General features: G+C 35.6%; 1 protein-coding gene across 3 annotated transcripts in view; it reads left to right on the top strand.

Annotated features, from left to right (window-relative positions):
* TASP1 (taspase 1) overlaps positions 1–23,354 on the top strand; it is an 88,942-nt gene that overhangs the window by 5,226 nt on the left and 60,362 nt on the right. For 2 of the 3 annotated variants that reach the window (XM_026845873.1, XM_026845875.1), the window contains exons 4-7: positions 738–806; positions 9,126–9,246; positions 10,760–10,844; positions 17,045–17,124. In XM_026845873.1, the coding sequence (XP_026701674.1) occupies positions 738–806; positions 9,126–9,246; positions 10,760–10,844; positions 17,045–17,124 (355 nt within the window). The remainder of the gene's footprint in view (positions 1–737; positions 807–9,125; positions 9,247–10,759; positions 10,845–17,044; positions 17,125–23,354) is intronic. The other variant, XM_026845874.1, reaches the window with a different exon arrangement.

Raw genomic sequence — 23,354 nt, 5'->3', positions numbered from 1 at the left:
AATGCTAGCTTCATTAAAGTTGTGCATTAGCCCTGATGATATTAATTTTCCATCTAATTATGTGTGAAAAAAAGGATGTTTGCTGTTGAACTTAAGTCTAAATTGAGATTTCATTTGGTTCCTTAAGCCAACATAAATAACTTGTATGAATAACAAACAGTCACAGGTTTGTCTTGCAACTGAAGATGTAGCCATAGTTGTTTTCTGGGGCTCCCTGAGAGAACTTGACTGCAAAGTCTTGTCGAGTATGGACCTAAGAAATAATATTAGGCTCTAGAAGTTCATTTTTGTGTGCTATATAATTTGAAGATAACATTGTCTCACCTGATTTGTTTTAGTGTGTTGGCTTTCAGATGAGCTAACTTGTAGATTCTGTTCAATTTCATGACAGTTGCCATATATGGTGCTAGGGATTTTTGTTGAATCTTGAGTCAAGAAGTTTCTGATTTTTGAAACACTGTTTGAGGACACTGGGTATAAGAATTTATTTTGCTATAAATTTGACCATGCAGGAACCTGCTATTAAATGCAGTGTCATAATGTCAGAGTAGTAAAATCATGCCTTCAGATCTGCCCTCGCATGGTGCATACTGACTATTTCCAGTGCCTCTTGTTTTTATGTTCTCTTAGACTTTAATTTGGTGAAGATTTTGTTTTGTACAGGACTAAGAATATGTAGGGTTTAGCCACAGCGTATTAGAATTTCCTAATCGTCAACTAAAAATTCTGTTTTACAGGCAATTGAAAAGCTACAGGCTGGTGCTCTTGCAACAGATGCAGTGACTGCAGCACTTATAGAATTAGAGGTATGAATTTCTGACTAGTAGTAAATAAGTCTCTTGGATACATCGCCAGATTTTTCTGTAGGAAGGTATTAATTCAAATGGGATGGGAAATCGACTGAGATTTCCATTTTTGTGCTACGCTAATTTTATACTTCCCTTTTCCACTAGGTTTTGGAGTAAATTTATTTAAAGACTTTCTAAAAAGGCAAACTGAATAAAAACTATCTAGTTGGTGCAGTTTGGTTGTCATCTTAGGTGTGCCTTATCAGATAGTCTTTAATCTTCATGAATAAATACAGTCATTAAAGACTTACTGGATACTTTGTAGGGAACTTTATTTTTGATTTACCGAGCTACAGGCAGACTGTACTGGCTCTGATTCTTAGATAGGGAAAAAAATCAAAGTACTGGTCACATACGTTAACTAGAAATTCTAGGATGAGTCCCAATTCCTTTTGTTTGCATTAATATCTCACACTGGATTATGTTTAATTTCTTGAAAGTGTAATCTAAAGAATTTAGATGAAGTTAGTCTTTAGTAGTTCTCTTAACACTCATGTAGTAATTATGTTGAGGTAGCTATCTCTGGGTATGCTTTCTGGGGTTGTGTTATTCATACCTTTTTCAGTTCTTCAGGGTAATTCTACAAAAGTGATTGCATAAATTTAACACTGCTTGTCTCTCCATCCAGCTAAAGGACCCTATGAAAATGAAGTAGGAATTTTAAGTTCTCATTTGTCCAACGACATACTTTTGCTATGAGTTTAAATTAGTGCAGTCCCCAAAGGCTTTTATTCTTGCATTTTTTCCTTTGTGCCTGTATGATCTCTGATTGGATAAGAGACTAGAAACTGTTCAGAGAAATGTGTCTTCAGTGTAAGATAATGCTTTTTTTCTGATTTTTATGAAAAAATAATTGTAGAAGAATAGGACAAGTAATGCTTTTATTTCAAAATGGTACTTGTTAATTCAAATAGAAAGTCTTGATAATCATAAAGAGATGAGCAGTTACTTGTGAGGTTTTTGGAAAAGTGTCTTTTTGGAGTGGTGAGATTTTTTTATAGCATCTGACTTCAGTGAAGGATCCCTGTGAAATAATGTAGAAGAGAGTAAAGCTAAAAGAATTTCTGGGATGTAAATGAGGCAGATTGGTTATTGTCCCTGGTTCACTAATCCCTCATGGCAGTAATGATTGAAACAGGTATTCCTCTTCTCCTGTAAGGAGTATTTGCTTCTTCCTCTCCAACTTTATTAGTAAAGAAGGATGGCAAAGTAAGTGTTGTGCTGTAAAAATGATTTCCTGGGTTTGGAATTTATAGTAGTATTCTGAGAGGATTAGCAGTGGATTTGCTTACATGTATGTTGGAAAAATGTTAATTAACATACTTGATAGGGTTAGTGTAAGGCAGGCAGTACATAGTTTAATATGTGTTAGACATGCTGACTAGGAGCCAAGACTTCAGTCATACTTTTAACTTGGCAAGGTTCTTGGCTTTAAACAGTACTTTTTGGTCTCCACTGAACTGTTCAAATATGCTTTCATGTGCTGTCTTATACATTACAATCATTACAATATAGCTATGTGAAAAGAAAAGATATCTCTCTAATAGGTTTATTTATAATGCACTTCCATAAACTAACTGAAGCTGTGGTTACTCCACCAGATTGTTTTTTGTGTCAGTTCCCTCCTCAGTGGGGAAAAAAAAAATTCTACTTTGTGTTGTGATTTTTATTGTGTTCCTGAGCTACATGGTAGAAAACATATTTTAAGAAGCCTAAATTGACAGGTATATATCTCTTTGCAGCTGTGCCTGGGGTAAATATTTTATCTGGTTTTGGTATCCCCAAGAGACTTTTACTTTAGTAGTTTTAAATACTCTGTAGTGACATCTTGTGAGAAGTTATGGCTTTAAGATTAAATTAAATTAAAACCCTTTTATGAAATTACTTCAGTCAGCACCTTTTTTTCCTCATCTGTCTTGATCCTATTGTGGTGTTGCCTGCCATCATTCCACTTCCTTGTTTTATAATTGTCCCAGGTAGTATGCTTATGTGTACTGTTGCATAAAACCTTTTCTTTCTAATTTTTTCCTCTTTTTAAGTTTAAATATTATTTTATTCAGGTTGTCCTGCTGTCATTAATGTAATTATTTGCTTTTGTTTATTTATTAAATGATTTATATAACCCCTTAATTGTGAGTTATCATCTCTGTTACTGGGATGAAGGATATGGGGTTTGGGATTTGGGCTTTTTCTAAATTAAAGTACATAGCTATGCAGTTACATTGAGGAGAAATCAAAAGTATACTCAAAATAGAAGATGGTGTGGATTGCAGGGTCAGTTTTTTGAATCTGGTTTAAGAAATCCCAAAGTGTTAGACTGTCAGCATCTAGAATGTTGAAAGGTTTGTATCTACTCATATCTCATTCTGAAACCAGCTCCAGACATCTCTGCGTCTTCGGTTTTTATTCTGATGTTTTTCCTTTTGCTCTATGGAAAACAGAAACTGCATGTTGCAAGTCAACAAAGCAAACAGAATAGTTTTTCTCATCGATTACAAAATTTTATGGGTAAAAATGTCAGTTTGTATGTTGATTGTCTCTCTAGTGAGCTATCACTACCCTTTTGTTTATGCAGGAAAAAATAGTGCTTCTTTGTAAAGTACTTTAGCATTTTGGGTTGGCAGATACATAGCACAGATCTGTATGAAAACAATGTTTGTTTACATGTGTCACTGTAATACAGATTAAGATACAGAACAACAAAAGTTTGTCTAACATGTAATAACAGATTCCATTGCGGAATACAGTTTGTAACTTTTTGGTGTTTTGGCTGCTGTAGAACACATTGCTGTGAGGTTATCTGAAAAATTTAATCACTTCTACAGTTCTCCAGGACTTTTAATGCTGTATTCAAAAAACTCTGTAGTCTTTGCAAGGCACAGATATCTTTTTGTTGAAGTGTCACAAAAGATGATTTTTTTTTTTTTTTTACTCAGTTCCGCTCAATTACACAACTCTTATTACACAGAATTTCAGCTAATCCAAGAGGCATCACTTCAAAGACTTGTTGAGGCGCAAGACTTGCTCTTGATCTTTTATGAGCAAGCTGACAGTTTGCTTGTGGTATGCTGTCTGCTTTTTGTTTTGTTTTTGCAGACTCTAAATGGAGAAAGAACAGCCTTTCTTTGTTGGACTGTATGAATCTCAAGTGTTCTGTGATTAAGATCACAATGCTAATAGTTAACTAGAGAGAAGGTAGATTTCTTTTCCAAAGTAACAAGAGCAGCTGACCCAGAATACTGTTAAAATAACTGTGCTGGTCTTTGTAAGCATCAGCTGTATTTGATAAGTTGATAAGGCAGTTACATTTTCCAGTTTGTGAACTGTGTCATTGCAGGGAAACAAATGAATGGGTTACCGCTTTCAGTTTTTGATAATAAAATGGGTCTGGACAAGGTGCTTCATAAGACTTATCATTCCTTTTTGCACTCTTGCTGTCAGCCACCATATGAAACCTGAATTTCTCTTGAAACACAAAGGGATTTGAGCAGCTTTTTTCTGGGGTGGTGAAGGTCCACACACCCTGCTTATAACTTGCAGTTTTCAACAAAACCACATGCTGATTGCATTTATAGCTGGCTGGGAGAACAATGTGCAATTTCAAACTTTTCTTTGACCATAGAGCACCAGAAAGTCTACTGTTCAGGTTCTGGAGACAAGAACATAAGTTTGTTGTAAAGAATGATGAAGATTTCAAACTTTTTCGAAGTCTAAGCTTATTAATACTGTGTGTAGATCACTTTCTTTAATCTGACTTCAGTAGAGTGTTTTTTATAAATTTAAATTGGAAATTAATATGATTAGCAGAGAGGTGGATGTCACATTTTGGTTTCGATCTCCTTCAGTGAAATTGCTCGATTTACTTTGCTTCTTTTTGTTGTTGTGAATCAGTGCAAAAGAATATTTTGAACCTGATGGTATACTCGAGCAGTGGGGTTGTGTGCCTGTCAGCAAAATTTTGCAGTGAAACAACTTGTTTTGTGATGAATTGTTTTTTCCTTGTTTTTGTTTATTTATTAATTTCATGGTAATTAAGATTTTTGAATCTTATTCCTAAGGACTTCTCTTTAAAGATGAAAGCACAATGCCAGCGACCTTGTTGTATTAAGGCAGTCACCATAGATGAACTTTTAATGGCTAATGAACTGGAAGTTGTTAATTCTAGTTACAAGCAATACTATGATGTTTTGCAGCAGTGCGGCTAACAGTAATCTGTGACAAAAGTGTTCTTTGAAAACATTTTAGCTGGTGTAATTGAAAAGGACGTGACTCATCCTTGTACATCCATTACTTCTTGTCACTAAAACCCCACAGAAAAATAAATTTTAAAATTACAGTGTGTAAAAAGAAATGCCTGTAGACTTTGAATCCCTTTTAAAAGTTGCAAATAAACCATGGCCAAAACTGTATCAAAGATTGGTGGAATGTTCTTTAATGCATGTTGGAAACAACATTTTAACTATTTGCCTAGATGTAATTCAGGACTATTAGTGTTACAGTGTTGAGTAACTTCTTCAGGCATTCCAACTTTGACCACAGCTAGAGACTTCAGCATGCCTGTGATTGCTGCCAGAACGTTTATAAATACATCTTGAAGTAAAAAGGATTCTAAAAATAAAAATGATACCCTTGGTAGCTTGAGAGTTTTTACGAGATGGGTAACTTGGGAAAATGAAACTCTTGTTTAATGTCTTAAAGCTTTGTATTATCTCCTTTGCTACAGGTTTAAGTTGTAAGTTAGAGACACTTCAGGGGTGAAGTAATTGCCAGGTAGTTCAGTATTTTTCACATAATTGAAAGCTTATTTTTTGTTAAAATGCTTTGAGTAGCCATTTGTTTGTTTTTTTTCCCTCTTCTTTTCTACTTTTCTATGGTAGTAGGGCTTTCTGTTAACACGAAGAGCTCATGCTTGGTTTGCTTTCTTGGTTTTGGGATTTTTTTTTCAGTGTCTTTAGAAATATAAAGGCCGATCTCTGCTTGTTGGTTTTGTTTTGGGGTTTTTTTGTTTGTTTGTTTGTTTGTTTGTTTTTAAATAGAAGTATATTCCCAAAGAATTAGATTATAAATGTATTATAAAACTTTTCCTCCTTTCCCTTCTTTCCTATTCTTGGATGCATGCCTTGACTGGGTTCTTCCCCATCCTATGGTGGTCCTATAATTCTTGCAGTACTGCATTTTTCTGTCTGAGGGTATGAAGAGACTGCTTCATTTAGCTCAGTTTATTTTCTTCCCCCTTTGAAAGCACGCACGCTTCTGTTTTAATGTTTCTACATTCCTTGAAGGTTTTGAATTTTCATTTCAAAATACACCTTAATTTTAATAAGTTGTTTTCCTCCATTTGTATATCAGAGTCTTGAAATCTTTTGGTCAGACTTTGCAGAGACTTGTGTTTTCAAAAAGAGATGTATTTGTGTGGTGTATTTCATGTCCTTGCCTATTAGTAGAAGTAGGTGGGAGTTTCTGTTTCCATTTTTTGTAAAGGTTTTTCCCTGCCTCATTTCAAAGGCTTTATGTCTCATCTCGGAGACACTCAGGTATCAAAAATTCCATGCATTCACACCCAGTTCCTGCACTGTCTGAAGCTGTTATCACATCACCTTTCAGATCTGTGGAGAGTAGACCATCTTCCTCTTGGCAGTTCTGAGACAGTCTTCTTAATTGAGTGCAGTCTGATTGTAAAGCTAAATAAAGCTCCACAGAAGTTTTGTACAGGTGCTTGGAATTTGCTCTTTATTTCTTTTTACTGGAGAAGCTACTTGTGTTGTGACTGATTGTACTGGTAAGATTCCTTCTGACTCCTATAATGAAAGAGTTATGCCACTGACAAGGCATCTACAATTTTGTGGTGTGGAGTTCTAATTTATCCAACATTCTCTAGTATTCTGATAAATACTCTGTAGGGAGAAGCAGTTGGCATTCTCTTTGTCTTGATCCTCTGAGTAAGTCGTCTCCTGGTGTGTTCTCGATGTTGTGCCAAGGAGTGTGCTATGCCAAAGCATCAGGCACATCCAGATTTTTAGAAATAAAGTGAGCTGGTGCCACTCTGTATCCTGTATTTTTTCCCTACCCTCTTGATTATTATATTTATCAGATGGTAGAGAGCTTTGTCTTGTCTGCAGAAGGATTCTGAACAGTGTTACTAGGACTTCTGTTCTGCTGAGTCCTTCTTCCTCTCTCCATGACATCTAATCTTAAAATAACATCTGTCTTTGCTCTGTGGCAGTGACAAAGTTGTGGAGCATGAAATTATTCTTCTTTGCTAATGCTTTTTACTATAATGCACTGAGCAAACGTTTTTTGGAAGAGAGCATTAGAAATTTGTTCCCAGGCTTTCAGGTCTATGCACTCTGATTACCCAGGGGTGAGGAACTTGGACAGCACTATGAGTAAGAATTGTTCATCCTAAAGCATTCCTGTTTTTACCTTGTTCTCTAAGTACCTTTCACCATTCGCATTCAGATTCCTCCCATCACTTCTCTGATCCTTTTGTTCTAACCTTCACTGACTCAGTTTTCTTCATGCTTGTGGAGCCTGGGGAGCAATGAAGTCTTGTTAAGCCAGCAGCTGCTCTGCAGTCTTCCACCTTTTCAAAGCCATCATCTTGGTAGCCTTTTAAAAATCATATTCTCCCCCCTCTCCTCCTTCTGGGGAAAGTTATTCCCTGTGCATTAAACTGCAAATGTTTCATTATCCTAAAATCTTTTCAAATTTACTTATTTGCTGTGAGGCATAGCTGTCAAAATGAACACCACAATGAATATACACAGTGATTTTGAAGATCTGTTCTGGTGTGGGATAAAATGGGATAAAATCTTCTACTACTTCTTGGATGAAGAAGGAAAACAGAAGATGCAGATGAGTAGTATAAAAGGAACGTGGAGAGGTTGTGGTCTGTTTCATGATTACATATTAATCGTGTATTATGTATTCATGATTCTTCAGGAAGATGGTGTTTTGGTGACTCAAACCCTAAGAACACTTGAAATATCTCTCTAAATTAGAATCAGCATCTTGCAAAACAGATTTTGAATTTACTCATTACTTGCTCATTTGAAACTTAACAAAAACTAACTGGCTTACTAACATCAAATTTATATTTCATTTCTGTGTGATCTCTCTTTCGTTTCCTTGTATTCATTACAAATTATTATGTACAAAAAAGAAGATTTAATGTTAACATTTAAGACAGAACTTTGAGCTGTTTCCAGTAGATTTGTTTTCTGATTCAGCTTTTATTGCATGTACTGTACTGTAAAAGTATGACCATGTAATTTCATTGATGTGTTCACATGTGGCCTAGATAGCCATTTTTCTTTTTCATATCAGGTTGTTACACTGTTATAATAAAAACAGATATGAAACTCCAAGAGCGGGTAGCATTTCTCTGAAGTTTTACTGGTTTTGGCAGTTCTGGGCTATTACCTTTCTTTGTTCTGTACTCATTTTGTGCTTGCATCTAAAAAGAGGGGATTATATTGAGCTGACAGTGAGACTCCTGAACTGTGCTACTTTTAAATTTTGAATTTAAAGTCCATGTGGGGGCAAAAATGGGTGATTTTAATTTTAGCATGCAAAGCTTTTTGTCTGAGAGCCTTGAGTTTGCAAAACGCTACAGAAGGTGCTAATAAAAGAGGAGTTAGTTTTATAATTAATTAAATGTTGTTTCATACTTTCTATGAAATATATCTTGGTTTTGATTCAAGAAACTTCCAGACTGCAGTAATGCTAATGATTGAATAGAAATTTTACCAAATGACTTGTTACTGATGCCAATTCTTTATTTCTGCATGCAGAGCTGCAGTCATAGGCTTAGGATGTTAAGGAAAGGGACAGTTCTGTTTTGCTGCTGTCATACTTCAGAATGTCCAAGGCAGACTGTGTTCTGTGCAACGATTATTAGACGTTACTTAAGTGTTACTTGATGGGTTAGAGACTGAATGAAATGTATATTTTGGGGGAGGGAGGGAGAGATTTTCACTCGTGTTGTAAGGCTTTTACTTGCATATAAATGATCATCTTAATTTGTTGGGTGATTGTGTTTTATATTAATGCATTATTACACCTGAGATATATTGCACCCTAGAGAGGGTATAAGGTATCCATTATAGTAATTTGAGATGCCCTGTTCAAATTGCTGTTGTTTTGGTTGTGGAAGATTAAACTACTAGAATAAGAAAGTGCACTGCCCCAAGCTTAGTATCATCAGATCAGTTATACAGAGGTTTTGATCTAGTCTGTTATGGATGTGGCCTTATAGTGTTTTGTTCTTATTTTTAGGATTCTCCTTTTACAAATGCAGGATTGGGGTCTAACCTAAACCTTCTGGGTGAGATAGAATGTGATGCCAGTATAATGGATGGAAAGTCACTAAATTTTGGAGCAGTTGGAGCACTGAGTGGTATGTTAATTACATATTATAAAGCTAACTAGTGATTTAAGTGCAAAGATAAATTTTGTTCTTTTGTTATTTTTTTTGGAGGGGGACACGCATTGTAAATTCTGCCTCATTTAAATAAATTCCACCACCTTTAAAAAAAGGGGGAGACATTCCTGCTCCCTGAAATACTGTTTTGTGTTAATTTGCTTTGTGTGGCATATTGTCTTATTAGTTCACTGATAACCCTTTGATGCAGAACAATTGTATGATATTATACAGTATTCACAATGAGAGTGAGTTTGTCCAGATGAATTTGTAGAATGATAACGTTGTAATAAAAAAATACAATAGGAAAAATTACAAGCATTTAAACTGGGATTTATATTTGGTTTTGTTCTCTGTCTCCTCAAAAAACTTAGTGGTATATAATTCAATCATAAGTCCAATTGATCTTTTGCTCTCTTAGTTCAGCTGCTCAAATTAGGGACCAAAAAAAGGGACCAGAGTTTCTTTGTAGTGTCAGAAAGCTGTTCAGGGTGCTGTCCTCCAAACTGAAGCCTCTCACATATTCTTGAGAATGGGCACAGCTGCTCATCTGTCAAGCTGTTTGCTTGGGACATAAATATATGCTATAGCTGGTTTCATTATAATTTTTCTCACAGGATCAGGTACATTTGGATTTATTTTGTGTGTTACTATTACCAGGTTAGATACATTTGTGTATGGGACATTTAAGCTGAACTAATGTGCTTCTCTCTCTCTTTTTTTTTTTTTTTTTTTTTTTTTTTTTTTTTTTCTTCTTTTTGTCTAGTTTTAGCTTTCAGTACGAAACAAATATAGGTACACAGTCCCAAATAGGGATTGATGAAGTTTTGTGTTGAGTACATTGAACAACCTTAACTGTTACTATTGAATAGCTTTTCTGACAACATTTCAAGCTTTGTTCTTTATCCTTGAATAGTTCTAAACTGTGGTAATAACTTACTCATGTAGATAAAAATCTAAAATAAATAGTAAAATTAAGTGTTTCAAGGCTTGTTTTTTACAAAATGTAACCTTCCAGTCATGGGGAAGGAGGAAATGAGGGAGTGAGAGAAAGCTAAGCCTGAATCCTATTATCCCTGTTTTGGCCAGATAGATTCAAATGAAAGCTATTTCCATCTCAAAAAATTAATACTCGTAAAATATCTTGGGCTTGTAGAATACTATAGATTTAATTTGAGATTTCTGTGATAAGTGGTTACTCCTAATGTTTCAATATAATTGTTTCTTTTTTAAAACAAGCAAACAAAAAAAGTGGGGGGGATGTTGATTGGAAGGCTTTGTCATGACTGACTGATAGAACATCAGTGAAGGAAGAACTGATAAAGTTGTTGTTATTAGATTGAAACATAACATAAGGTGTTTCTTGATGACTTGGTAAAGCCTTGGAAATTAAAGGAAGCTGACTTCTATTGAAAAAATGAACACTACAGTGCTATGTGGAAAAATATTTTAATGTTTTGTTCCCATTTTTTGCTAATTATTTTTTCAGGAATCAAGAATCCAGTTTCAGTTGCAAATAGATTGTTGTGTGAAGGGCAGAAGGGAAAACTCTCTGCTGGCAGAATTCCACCTTGGTAATTGCTTTGTTCTGCTTGACTTTACTTTGGTCTTTCATCTCTACTGCATGCAAATTTGAAGGTTATATCTTATCCCAAGAAGGCTGGTGCTGTTTTACATAGCAGTGATAGTGTGCCGTTAAAAAGAAGATAAGCTTTGTTCTCTGATCTTGAAACAACTTGTGCACTTGATGAAGCTGTGGGTAAAATGAAGTATTGTGAATAGATGGCAACATCATTTTGTGATAATTTCTGCCTGTGTGATTATTTCCAGTTATGTCATACTGAATTCTTATGTTTATTACTGTAGCATTTTGAAAAATCACTAAATACATCAAGATGTAAATGCAATTCTACTGCCTTTGCCTCTGCCTACCTTTAAAAAAAACAACAGTTTTTAAGAAGTATATAAAAGAATCCTACTTTATTGCCTGTATTTGTGGCTTTATTTTGTAGTTATAGTGTGGAAATGTGCAATGTTCAGTAACTTCCTCTTAGCCAAAATGGGAAGTTATTTTAAAGATAAACTTAATAGTATTTACAACAACAGTGAAAACATGCACTCCTTTATTGAGATGGATATAATACTTCGATGGAAGAGGTAACGATTCAGTGCATAGCAGCATTAAATATTACTGCATCATTTTGGGAACAACCCATTATATGTGTCAGAATTGATTGCTCTTGAAACCTTCTTATTTTCATTAGCAGCTTAAATTGACAAGTGGAGAACTTGAATGATTCATTCATATTTATTGACTGCTATCCTCAGTTATGCCTGTTGCAGAAATTTGCTACCATTTGCTAACTAATGGGCTACAGTATATGCAGATGTATTAAACCAGCATTTATGTAGTTTAAAACATGTATGTTTAGATTCACAAATTTTACTTTCCTTATTATGGTATTCTGTAAAATTAGCCAAATAGTCTGTAGCTGGATGGTATAGTATTCCAATTTAAACAGTGAGGAAAAGCACTGTTTCAGTGTTCTGTCGTGCTGCAAAGGAAGTTCATAAATCAAAAAAAAGCCACCCTGAAACAAAACCATCAACAAGCAGATTTTGCATTTAAAACTCTTTTCTTTATGACAAAAGAAAAGAGTAACTGTAGTTAGTGAGATAACTTTTTTTCAGATAAGTTCACTGAGGAATAGGAACTTGAATTTCAATTGCTGTTAATAGCTCATTTCTTCAGGTGTCAGAAGAAAGAGGGGAATAGCTGAGTTATGTTAAAGAGGGTGTCAATTGAGGTGGGGTTTTTTGGTGTTCCAGAACTAACGCTGGAGTTAGCTACAGAGCAAGCACTTGTGATTTTGTTTTGTATCATCACAACGTTTTCACACATTGTTGTAAGGCAGAGCATATTGGCATGACCTAGTTTATGCTGCTATAATGTAAAAATAACTGAATGGAAAAGAAACTATCCCCTTGCCCTCAAACAACAAGACTAAATCTGTCAAACCCTGTGCAAGGTCTTGGCTAACAGATGCTTTAAAGACAAAGGAGCTCAAAGTCTTGAGGCAAGAGGTGAACTTTCTTTGGAGCCAGCACATACAGTTTATTGTGCAAATGTTGTGGACCTGAGTTGCCTAATACATATTTTCATTTCCTTTTTCCCATTCTGCATTTTGAATGTATATTTTATTAGAGTAAATTAGTGACTCCAGGAACAATCTATACTGGTGGAATATGATGGCTTGTGCTTGCCTTGGTAGATGCTCCTGTACAGAGTACCCCAAGTCCAGAATGATAGAGTTCACGCTCATTGTAGGTGATGACTATTGACAATTTTGTGCCTTGCCTTTCTGGCAGGATTTGGCATGGCACATTGCTGTTTTGGGACAGAAATATATTCCTGCACAAGCTGGATATATATATATATATATATATATATATAGTCAAATGACAAGAGAGCAGTTGTATTTTGGCATTCCTACCAAGTGTCAGGATTTTAGTAACTGATTTTTTGTTTATAAAGATAAGCAAGTTTCATCTTGTTTCTCATGGACAAATAGCATATTTGGGAATCTTTTAGATACTGCTTAGCCTAAGAACCTGTCTTAAAGAAACCCAGTGGTAGAGTGTTTCTATAGCATGATCTAAGCTAACTTAATGTTTCCTGGTCAGAATGTTTGGCACATGACCACACAAGAAAAATTCATGAACTGTGGGGTTAATAAAAGTGGCATTATGGAGATTCTTGTGTATAAAAGAACACACAGAGGAGTTAGTTTGGCCTGTTTACCCCTGTTCAGTACCTGTTTTTATAGTGACAGTTCAAAACCAGTTCAAAGTGGTATATTTCTAGTTTTCCGTAGAAGAAATTCTAATAAGTGTGAACGACTTTATTCTGAGATGGTAAGCTTGTTGGGAAGGAGCGATCAAGTGTCCTAACCGATGTATCCAATTTGCTGTAAATTGCTCTGTAGAGTGTGTAATTTTGGATCAATATCTTGTTGTCTTGTTTAAAATACAGGATCCCACTATCCAAATTAAAATTGGAAAAGTTTGAAGTGGAGAAACCCTGAATGCATGAGGGCATTTGTTGAAACTGCTAAAGTTCTTACATCTTTCTGTCATACTTATTTAACTTGATGTTGTCAGGATTTTCTCTGCCTATGTATGCAGGAATGGAAAATACTGAACATGTAAATGTTACATATTATCGTAAAAGATATTCCTGTTCATTGCATAACTTTACAAAAGAAATCACTATTACAATTGCACAATTATGTATTGGATGGATCTTTGGAGGTGGTCTTTGGTCACAGAATAATGGATTAGATATTTGGTAGTAATAAGTTTGAAGATTTTCTATTTTTTACTCTGAGACCTTGACCTTTGTAAGGAAAAAAAGGCATATTTACATTGTTTACTATTAAGTGTAGATATGTAAGAGTTGCAGGATGGTACAAATATACCTGAATGTCTCTTTTCTTAGAGCTCTTTAGTACTGCTGATGTCTAAGTTGATGTCTGTATTCCTTTTTCAGTATTAAAAGTAACCTGTATGGGAAATAATCCCTTTTTAGGGTTGGGGGTTTTTGCCCCTCTTTGCTTATACAGGGATTTGTAATTTCTTCACAGTTTTACAGTACTGTAGGCAGGATATGTACATAGTGTAACTTGTAGGGCAGTGTGTAGTCAAGAAAGTGCCTAGAGTGAAGACCTGAACCACCTTTTTATCTCTGATCTATATTCAGAAGTTTTTTCTTCGGAAGGGTGATTTCAGAGTGATTGCTGCATTTTATAATAAATGCTACAAAGTGAGTTTGTTACATTCAGGATCACCTTGGCCATCTTTAATGAACCTAACCTCCTTCTGCCACTTCTGTTTAGCTTGGTGTGGCCTGTCTCCATGCAGCCCATATTAAATGGCCTTGTTTGGAGCAAACAGCACCAGGATAACAATGTTTTTGGAGAAAATGGCCTAAAAAGACCATTTTTAAAGATCTTGACTTGCATTTTTCATTAATATGGTCTAGTTTGCCTGGAACTGGAAAGAGTATTCAAGCATTGGCTCCTTGCTGGGAGGATGTTTTCATCTTCTGTGTGTTCTGAGCCTTTACCAACTACAGAGTACTCTTCGTTTGATGTATTTGCAAGAAAGATCTTTTTATCTTATTTGTGCAGAACCAACTTTTAGAGTAACAGAGCACAAACTCATTCATCCTTTGGTTTTGGTTTTTATTTTTTTTTTTTCCCCCTTTGGAAAATTGTATTTTGTATTAGCCTAAAGGCTTTTGAAACTTGGTGGGGTTTTGGCTCATTTCTGTAGCCCACTGGCTTTGTTCCTTATTTTCCCTCTCCCCCAGTAAATCAAGCTTGGTGGTAGTTATTTAAAGGTAGTTGGGGTTTTTTTTTATGTCAGCTTAAAGTATTGCCCTGCTCATTCTTGCCTGCTGCAGCTTTTCTGCATGGCTACATGGATGATTCTCATGGCAACTAAGGCAGTTCCCTAGTGCCATTCTGCTGGTTCCCACCCTCTCGCCACCCTATCATCTGTGGCTAGTACAACTGTGTGTGTGGCTGTGTGCTAAGCCGGATCACAGAACTTGCTTTTTTGGGATGGTGTAAAGACTGTTTAGTCTTGTTTAGATTATATGTGTTTGACTACCTGCAGAACTGAGTTCATGCTGTATGTCCTGTAGGAGTCTCTTACCAACTAATCCTATATCAATTAATAGGAGATACAGTATAAGTAGTACAGACAACAATGCACTAAGATACTGATTTTTTTTTTTTTTTTGTAAACTGTTTATCTTAACTTTTCTGTGATTATGCTGTCCTTTCAAGACATTTGAACTGGAAAGTTTAAACAAGGTGAATGATCTCTATGGTGTTATGGGGCTTCAAGTTGATGTCTGCTTCAACTAATCCAGCTATTCTTTGGGACCAGAAGAGGAAAATACTTTGTCTGTGCCCATCTTATAGAAGGGAAGAGGAATCTAGGAATTAAGAACGCAAGTGTGAGCAAAGTAAAAGTCACGTCACCTAGGTTTTGAGACATTCTTGTGTGCTTTTTTTGCACTCATTAAGTATTTGTGACTGTTTTTGTGTTTTTAAGTATTAAAAAGGCAATTGTGAGATTGCTTTTAAAATGCAGTGTTTCTGACTGATCTGTGCTATTCAAGTTACCATATATAAAACTCCAAATATTTGAGCTTGATACTTTCTCCACTTACCCTTCTCCTCTGTGTAAACTGTTTTATTGAACAGGAAGTACTTATTTACTTCCTGAGAATGTATTGTTGATGGAAAACTTTTCTTTAAAGACCAAAACCTTCTTTTAGTCAATGGAGAATACTACTTAATTAGGTTTGGCTACAGTTTGCATTTCTCTCTTACGTTAATGAAAGTGACAGGTTGTTTCTTGAGCACTAGCTTACCTAAGAGGAGACGCTCGAGTTCTCCCAAAGTACCCACTAACTTAATCTACAGTATCTTGCAACATGAACAATATTTATCTGGAGCAGCACTAACGATGGTAAGAAATAAGTATTTAAAAATTCAAATTCTCATATAGATAAACTTTTGGTTTGAGACTTTTGTAAGGAAAGACTGGACACACCTCTTGTATTAGTTAAGTCATAGAGAAGACAAAGTATCACCTCAGGATACACATACTGAAAGCTGCAGGTGTCAGTCAGATACAGCACTGTCAAGAAAACTTCCAACAATGCCAACAAATCTGCTATATCAATAATGTTCTCAGAATTGTAGTGCTAGGTAGCCTCAGGGACATATTTGTAGCTGATGTAACTTCTTTAGCCTTATATTTATAAACCTGGTATTTCTGTAACGCTTTTTGAAATTGCTGTAAATCCTCAGTCTTTATTTCTTGTGTCCATTAGGCAGTTGTGTATTCTTATTTCAAAAGGGGGATATGAAGGTAAGACTGGAAATAGTTGTCCTTTATCGCGTTGCTGTTGTTAGTACTGTTGCACAGCAACAGTCTGAAAATGTGTGATTTTCAACTACTGCATTCCCCTTTTCAGGGAATCAGGTTAATTTCTTTAAGGGGAAACAGTATAGATCATTGAGGCTTGGGTTTTTTTCCTCTCCTTAAAAGTTAAATGTACGTGTATATTTTTCTGCTATCATTCATTGTCACAGCAGTGTATACTGTCTCACTACTGTAAAGTGTTCAGTACTGACTAGAAATTAAGATAGGTTGTTGGGGTTTTTGCAAGTATATTAAAAATGCGGTAGACTTGTCTCCTTTGCAGATGCTTGGTAAAACTCCATGAGATAGACCTTCATCCTTCTAAATAAGGCTTATTTTTAGCTTGTGTTGTACTTCTCAAAATAATTCTTGATATTCATGTGGCACTGGCTGACTTCACTGGAAGTACCTTACCATTCTCACCTCATTCATCCCATGTTATTGGTCTTCAAGATCTTACTAAGTTGTTATAGAGAGCAAGACTCTAGATGGCTTTGTCCTGGTTTAGCTGCAATTAAAAGCTGGTGCTATTTGGTAATTAATTTCAAATTTAATAGCACGTTTTTTTATCCAATACTAAACTTAATGTCAGAGCTGCATAGTCTTTTAATGAAACTACTTAAGGTTGCCAAATGTAATTATAGCTGACATTTCTATGAAATGTAGACAGCTTATGATTTTAAAATGACCAAACCAAATAGAAAAAATAATTGCAAGAAAAGGGGGATTTGTTACATGGTTTTGTTTAAACTCCCTCTTCTGTGTCTCCTAGCTTTTTAGTTGGTGAAGGAGCTTACAGATGGGCAGTTGATCACGGGATACCAGCATGTCCTCCAGGTATCATGGCTACAAGTGAGTAAACTGGTGGTGTCAGTAGGAAGAACAGGACAGAGTAATTTTAAATGGTGCCTCATATTTTGAGGTGTACATCACTTCATTGTTCCTAACATTCAGCTAGCTTATGGTATTATGGTATACAAGGATGGTTTAAGTTTGCTAATTTTCTATTAAGTATCTAAATAGAAAAAAATATAAACTCTTACTTCAGCTGCATTTTAGTAACATTTAATTCAAGTGAATTTGTGATTCTAGGAATAAATCCAATGAAGGAGTTCTTTTACCAAAATATAGGCTCTTTAACAGCTCAGTCCTGCAAGTCTCAGGTTCTGGTCCATCTTGGATGCTAAAAGCACCAACTAGCCATCTGTCTAAATTCAGCAGGTGCAGTTTGACTCTCAGATTCTGTAGTTACACGCATCTCGGAGTCTTTGTTCAGAACTGGTCTGGTCCAAACAGGCTGTCAAATTCATTTGCCTTTTTTTTTTGTTTTGTTTTTTTGTTTTTAACCTAGATAGACTTTGCTTCATCTAATATAGTGGAATAACCCAACCCAGAGAATGGAATTGGATTGTACTGTATGCTGGCAATAGTCACGTCTCTTACAAAAACTTTCTTTCTTAAAAATAAAAGAAGTAATTATGTTCTATTGATACAGCATCCATAAATTAGGCCAAAAAAATTAGTTCACTTATCCGTGGAAAGGAGTATGTGGTTCCCCTTCCTTCTCTTCTTCAGTCCCCCTCCCTTTTGGAAAGTGCTGTTGCTACTAGTCTGTAGTTTGCTATAGGTGAGAGCATGCCCTACATTTCCTGTTGAAGTTATGCAGGAAAGAAATCAGAGATCATTACCCAGAGAAAAAGGAGAACACAGAAGATTACAGAATGTTTCTTTGTTTTACAGTAAACAGTATTACTGTATACAGTATATGAGTAGTCCTTAAACTGGAGATTGAAACCCTGGGCTCCCATTAATGGCTAGTTCTAAATGTAGGTAAGCATCCAGAAATTGCAGTTCAAAGTTGCTATTACTCAGTGCTTAAATGTAACCTCTGAAACAGTGGCAGCATTTTACTTGATCATGCCAGTTTTCATACATACTCATGGTACATTTCATTTTGATCAGAAAGTTTTGATTTCTAGTTCCACATGACTGAACCTTTTGCCCCATCCATCTGCTGTCCAAAGCAGCATTTGCAGAACAACTTTTGAGCTTGATTAAGCAGAACAGCTTTATTTCTAAATAGTTTCTTTGCTACTTATGTGTAGGAGGTACTCCAGAAGGAAGGTTTCTTGTCTAATTCTGTTTGCATGCACAGAAGTTTCCATTGTTTATAGTACCAGTGTGTTTCCGTTGTGACAGAGATGATTAGATTGTAACATTAATTGCTAGATGATCTCTTACTAGCTAAAAAGGTACCCTGGTCAGAGCAAATCTACATGTTATGGGTTAAAAATAAGGATGACCACTGCTAGTTTGGTTTACCTAACCCAGACTGTGAATTTACATAGTAGATGCATCAGAAGTGTAATCCCAGCCAATATATTTTGACCAACCTGCTCCAAAACACCAGTGATTTCTTTTTGTCTCCTCAGTACATTCAGCATACTTCTATTTAGCAAAACAGTTACCAGGATTGTGAAGCTAATCTTATTGCAAAATCAATGCAGAAATGCCATTTGCAGTTGCAATGTCAATGAAAATAATATTGGTATTAAAGTTGCCAACCCCCCTGCACTCCCCATATCCCTGCTTTCACCCCGATTTATACATACTGAAACACACACCTGTGTGATTAATTGCTTGAGCCATTGTGCAGGATGGACCTACACTAGGAATGAACTGATGCTGTGAAGCAGGCTGTGACTGTTGAGACTGGAGTGTAGATTATGTGAATGTTTTCCTGGAAAAATGATTTCAGATTAGGGTAGTTGAAGGATATGCTGAAAAAAGCAGTGGCAGAGACTGATATAATCAGATATTCTTTGTAATACTGAGCAATTTACTTAAAACTGAATTCTTTGCAGATGTTCTCTGTTACTTCAACTTAGAATAAATGATAGCCTATGTCTAACTAGATTTACATAAAGGAGATGTTTGACTTGTAGTCTTGTGCTTCAGTTTCCTTCCCTAAAAAAGATGGGATGAGAGTGTCTGCTATTTAAGTGCCTAAAATGGATACACAGGAAAGCAGTACTGGCTTACATAAGACTACATTATTAACCATTTTAAGAGGCATCTGGGAAAATACTGCCTGAGTAACTTAAAAGTTGTCCTTTTCCCTAACATTTTAGTACACTTAATTTTGCTGAATAATTGTTAATGGTAGTATATCTGATTTTTCTCTAAACCAGAACAAAACCACAACAGCAAATAATCTGAAAAATCAGTTGTAGAAAATGATATTATGTTGATTTCCATACCAGTTCTTAGCAAAGCTAGTCTTTTAGTGTGTAGCCTGCTGGTCCATGAGGCTGGATGGTAACTGTTAACACCCTGTATGACAACATGGGATTCATTATAGCTGAAGAGAAATCAAAACTACCTCACAGTAACATGTAAGAAAGCCAGAATTGTTTTTTCCAGTGTTACTAGGTAAGAGAAGCTTAGAGGTGCTTCTGTTAATTAAAGAGCATTAAAGAGAATGTTGTTTCCAAGCAACTACAAAAGATCTCATCTGAAGTGAACTATTGCACTAAATAATGTAACAAATTTCAAAAAATGGGGGAGTTTTTTATTATACTTGCTGCAATTGCTATCATAGAGCTTGCTTGGAGAATTGGGGGTAAATTAACTTGAAATTACATGACTGTTAAATAGCTCTGTAAAATGAAGAACAAAGTGATTGCCAAACATCATGAAAATACGTTTAGTAACTTAATTACAAAAAACAAACCCAACTGCCCCAAACCCGCTGAAGCTAAACCTTAGCCATATACTTGCAATAAGTATTAGCAGGGAGAACTAGGTACATATGTTTTAGCTTCTCTGTCCTGCACATGGAAAATATATTCTTGAAGTCACATTATTCTGTCTCATTTTTCCTGGGCCTGAGATGGCAAGAGTAATGTTATACATGCTGTAAGGCTGTGGGATTGTGTGGTTGGTTTTGCATGGATGGAGCTCTCCGTCTGATCAGTTACAAAGAAAGCTGCACGATCAGCTTTGTGGTCGCACTCCATAATTCTCTCTGAACTATCCAAGTATATGAGTACCAAACTGAAATGATGTTTTAAACCATGTTACTTGTTGAACTACATCAAGGTTATGTCATGGATCACCTGCTTTGTCTTCTTCAGTTTGCCAAGTGTGCGAGGAAATGGGATTTCTACCATTAGTAGAAATCTGGTGGCTTTCCAGGGTACTGAGTGGGTGGTGGTGGTTTGTTTTTTTTTTTTTTTTAAAAAAAAAAGAAATGTGATCTGCCTGTATTGCCTACAGTCTGCAAGAAGGCTGAATTTATTAGTTTCTGCCCATACTAGAGCTTAATTCCTGCCAGTACTAGAGCCTGTACTACCTTATGCTAGAGCTTTGTTACCCTGTGCTAGAGAGACTGCTTTGAAAAGTGTGATCAATGTGTTGTGTAATTACAGTTCAGAAACGCTAATTTACTGTATTGTGCAACCTCTTAAAATGTTAAAAGTATACTTTAGGCAACATAAATTTGAGGTACGGCTTTGACTATCAATATCTGCGCCTATGTTAGTAAGAACCAAACCACTTTTATCTGAATTTTTCAGTTCAGCCTATAGTAGATTCAAAGTTGATTTGACAAAGATAACGTGGTGTAAGACAGCATCTTACAGTTGCTTTCAACATTAAGTCTTCAAAGGGAAAGAGAAGGAAGGTAACTACTCGTGCAGCAAGATTGTACCTCTATCTCTAACAACATGGAAGTGACCATAAGTACGTCAGTAAGCTGTATTACACAAGAACAAAACCAGCTGCAGTGGATTCACATAGCTTGATAACTGGAATCCAAGAGTAGCCACAAATGATGCTTAAGGAAGAACCTAACAACAGAGCAAATACATACTTCCCTTTCCCTACCCCATTTGCTATCCCAGACTCTACATTCCTGACTCATAACTGGTTCCTGCATACATGAAGGTAATCGGTGGCATTTTCTGCCATGTAGAAATACCATACAATTGTTGTTTTCTCTTGAGCCCATATTTCTAGCATCTGCAAAAAACTTTACTACTTAACTATGGGTTGTTTGAAGAACTACTTCTTTTCCATTATTTTGAGACTTGAATAAAATCTGATCTGAATAAAATCTGCTATTTTATTGTCAGAAATGCTACATCCAGCAACAGTTTACCCTGAGTGCTTGTTATGAAGAACAGATCTATACAGTAGTGATCTGAGAAAAATAGTAGGGTTTTTTTTATGCTTTTGATGTGAAGTGCCTTTTTTTTTTTTTCCCCATTCAAGTTGTCTCTGTCAAAGTATGACAACATGGGAAGTAGCACTAGTAGTCTTTGGTCCCAACACAAGCATAAGTGGTGTTAATTTGTCATTTAAAATAGCTTTGTTAAAATGAAATTTATTTTCATTTGTCTGTTTTCATTTGTGCCATTTATTTTAGCAACTTCTCAACAGAATTCTTCACTGGATCATTTTAATTCTTGTGGGTTAACTAATTTGCTAGTATATTCCTTTTTAATTCACTTCTCTTCAATAGTTGCATTCTCTTCTTATATGGAATAGAAAGATAAAATGCAGAAAAGTTCTCCTTTCTGGTTCTTTCAGCTGACTATAAGAAATGTCTGCCAGGGGGTGCTATATGATTGGTCAGAGCTCAATCTGTACTTCAAAGATTTAAAAATATTCTTAGACTTGGTATTTTCAATTTACAGTTTTCTTTTAAACAAGGATTGCTGAAAACTCATAGGTTGCATAATGGTTTGTTGCATAAAAATTTGTTATGCCTCTAATAGAAACACTGGAGTTTGTTTGTGTTCCCAGCTTGCTGTTCTACCACTCTAAATAGAAAGGTTTGAGTATTGTCCTGAACTTGATTTGTGATTTAGTGGTGTTAGAAATTTGTATTTGTTACTTTTACTTATTTGTTACTTTGCAAACTTAATTGTTCACTTACATATTTTCTTAATTTTCAACCTAGACTGAAAATACGTAAAGGAATAGATGTAGCTTACAAAAGCATGGGAATTTTAAGGAAACATGAACTTTTTACTAAAAACATTTTGCATTAACTTTGGACAAGAAATGCTAATGTATTATAATAAAGAGCCTGTCAGCTACTGTCCTATTTAAAGTACACGGAGATAGAATTACAAGTAGATATGTATCAAATTTACCTTTTTTTTTTTTTTTTTTTAAAAAAAAAAAGCCTTAGTCTTGCAATTTATTCTGTATGTACAATTCAGTAGTTTCAAGGACTCCATGAATAGGACAATTTAATTTTTTCTGTAATAATTTTTTCTTACCTCTACTCTCTGGATCATTTCTAATGGGCTGTGAAGAGTGACTAGGAAAAAGTTCTGAAGAGCTATGTAGAATGGGGAATGCAGTTGTCTTTCATTTACTTAGTCACTGTATCATTATATAATAGAATTGTCAACAGTTTCAGCTACATTTTTACTTGTACATAGTGTAACGGTAAAAGGAGTTACGGGAATGATCACTGTCAGAGTGCCAACAGGATTAGTACAAGAGATGAGTAAATGATGTGGAAGTTTTACAGCAAACAAGTGGCACACAGATGACATCTCTGAACTGACTCAGAGACCAATGATCTCTTTCTTTTTCTTCCACTGACCTGCTTGCTGAAAATTACTTTCTCATCTCTTTAAGGGGTGAGAACAATGTAAAAAGCCTGTGTAAAAGCTGTATTTATTGTCTAACCATGATAATGTGGGAGATGGATCTGTGCTAATAATTATGTAGTGAAGGTCTCGTGGCCCTGTCTCATCAGGGTACCCAGTAACATTGGAACCTTTGGAAAACAGGAGGATCTGTAACAGTCTTAACTTTGTGCAAGATGTGCATGTAAGATTTTTCTTCTGCTTTTATAGATAATAATACTAATCATATTATTAAGCACACACTCTGACACCACATCCACTAATATCAACCTCTGATGCAGGCAAGTGGTGTTGAGCAGGAGCTACTTCCATGTGTTCTGTGCTCGGCCCCTGAGCCTTCTTACACTTGTCTTAACTTCTACAACACCACCGTGACCAAGTATTCCACCCAGTCCTTCCACCACCTAGCCCAGT

The sequence above is a fragment of the Athene cunicularia genome (assembly GCF_003259725.1).
Source record: "Athene cunicularia isolate RWA chromosome 3 unlocalized genomic scaffold, athCun1 chr3_part1, whole genome shotgun sequence".
NCBI classification, from domain to species: Eukaryota; Metazoa; Chordata; class Aves; order Strigiformes; family Strigidae; genus Athene; species Athene cunicularia.
Note: the sequence above shows the minus strand (reverse complement) of the source record. Positions and strands in the feature narration are given on the sequence as shown.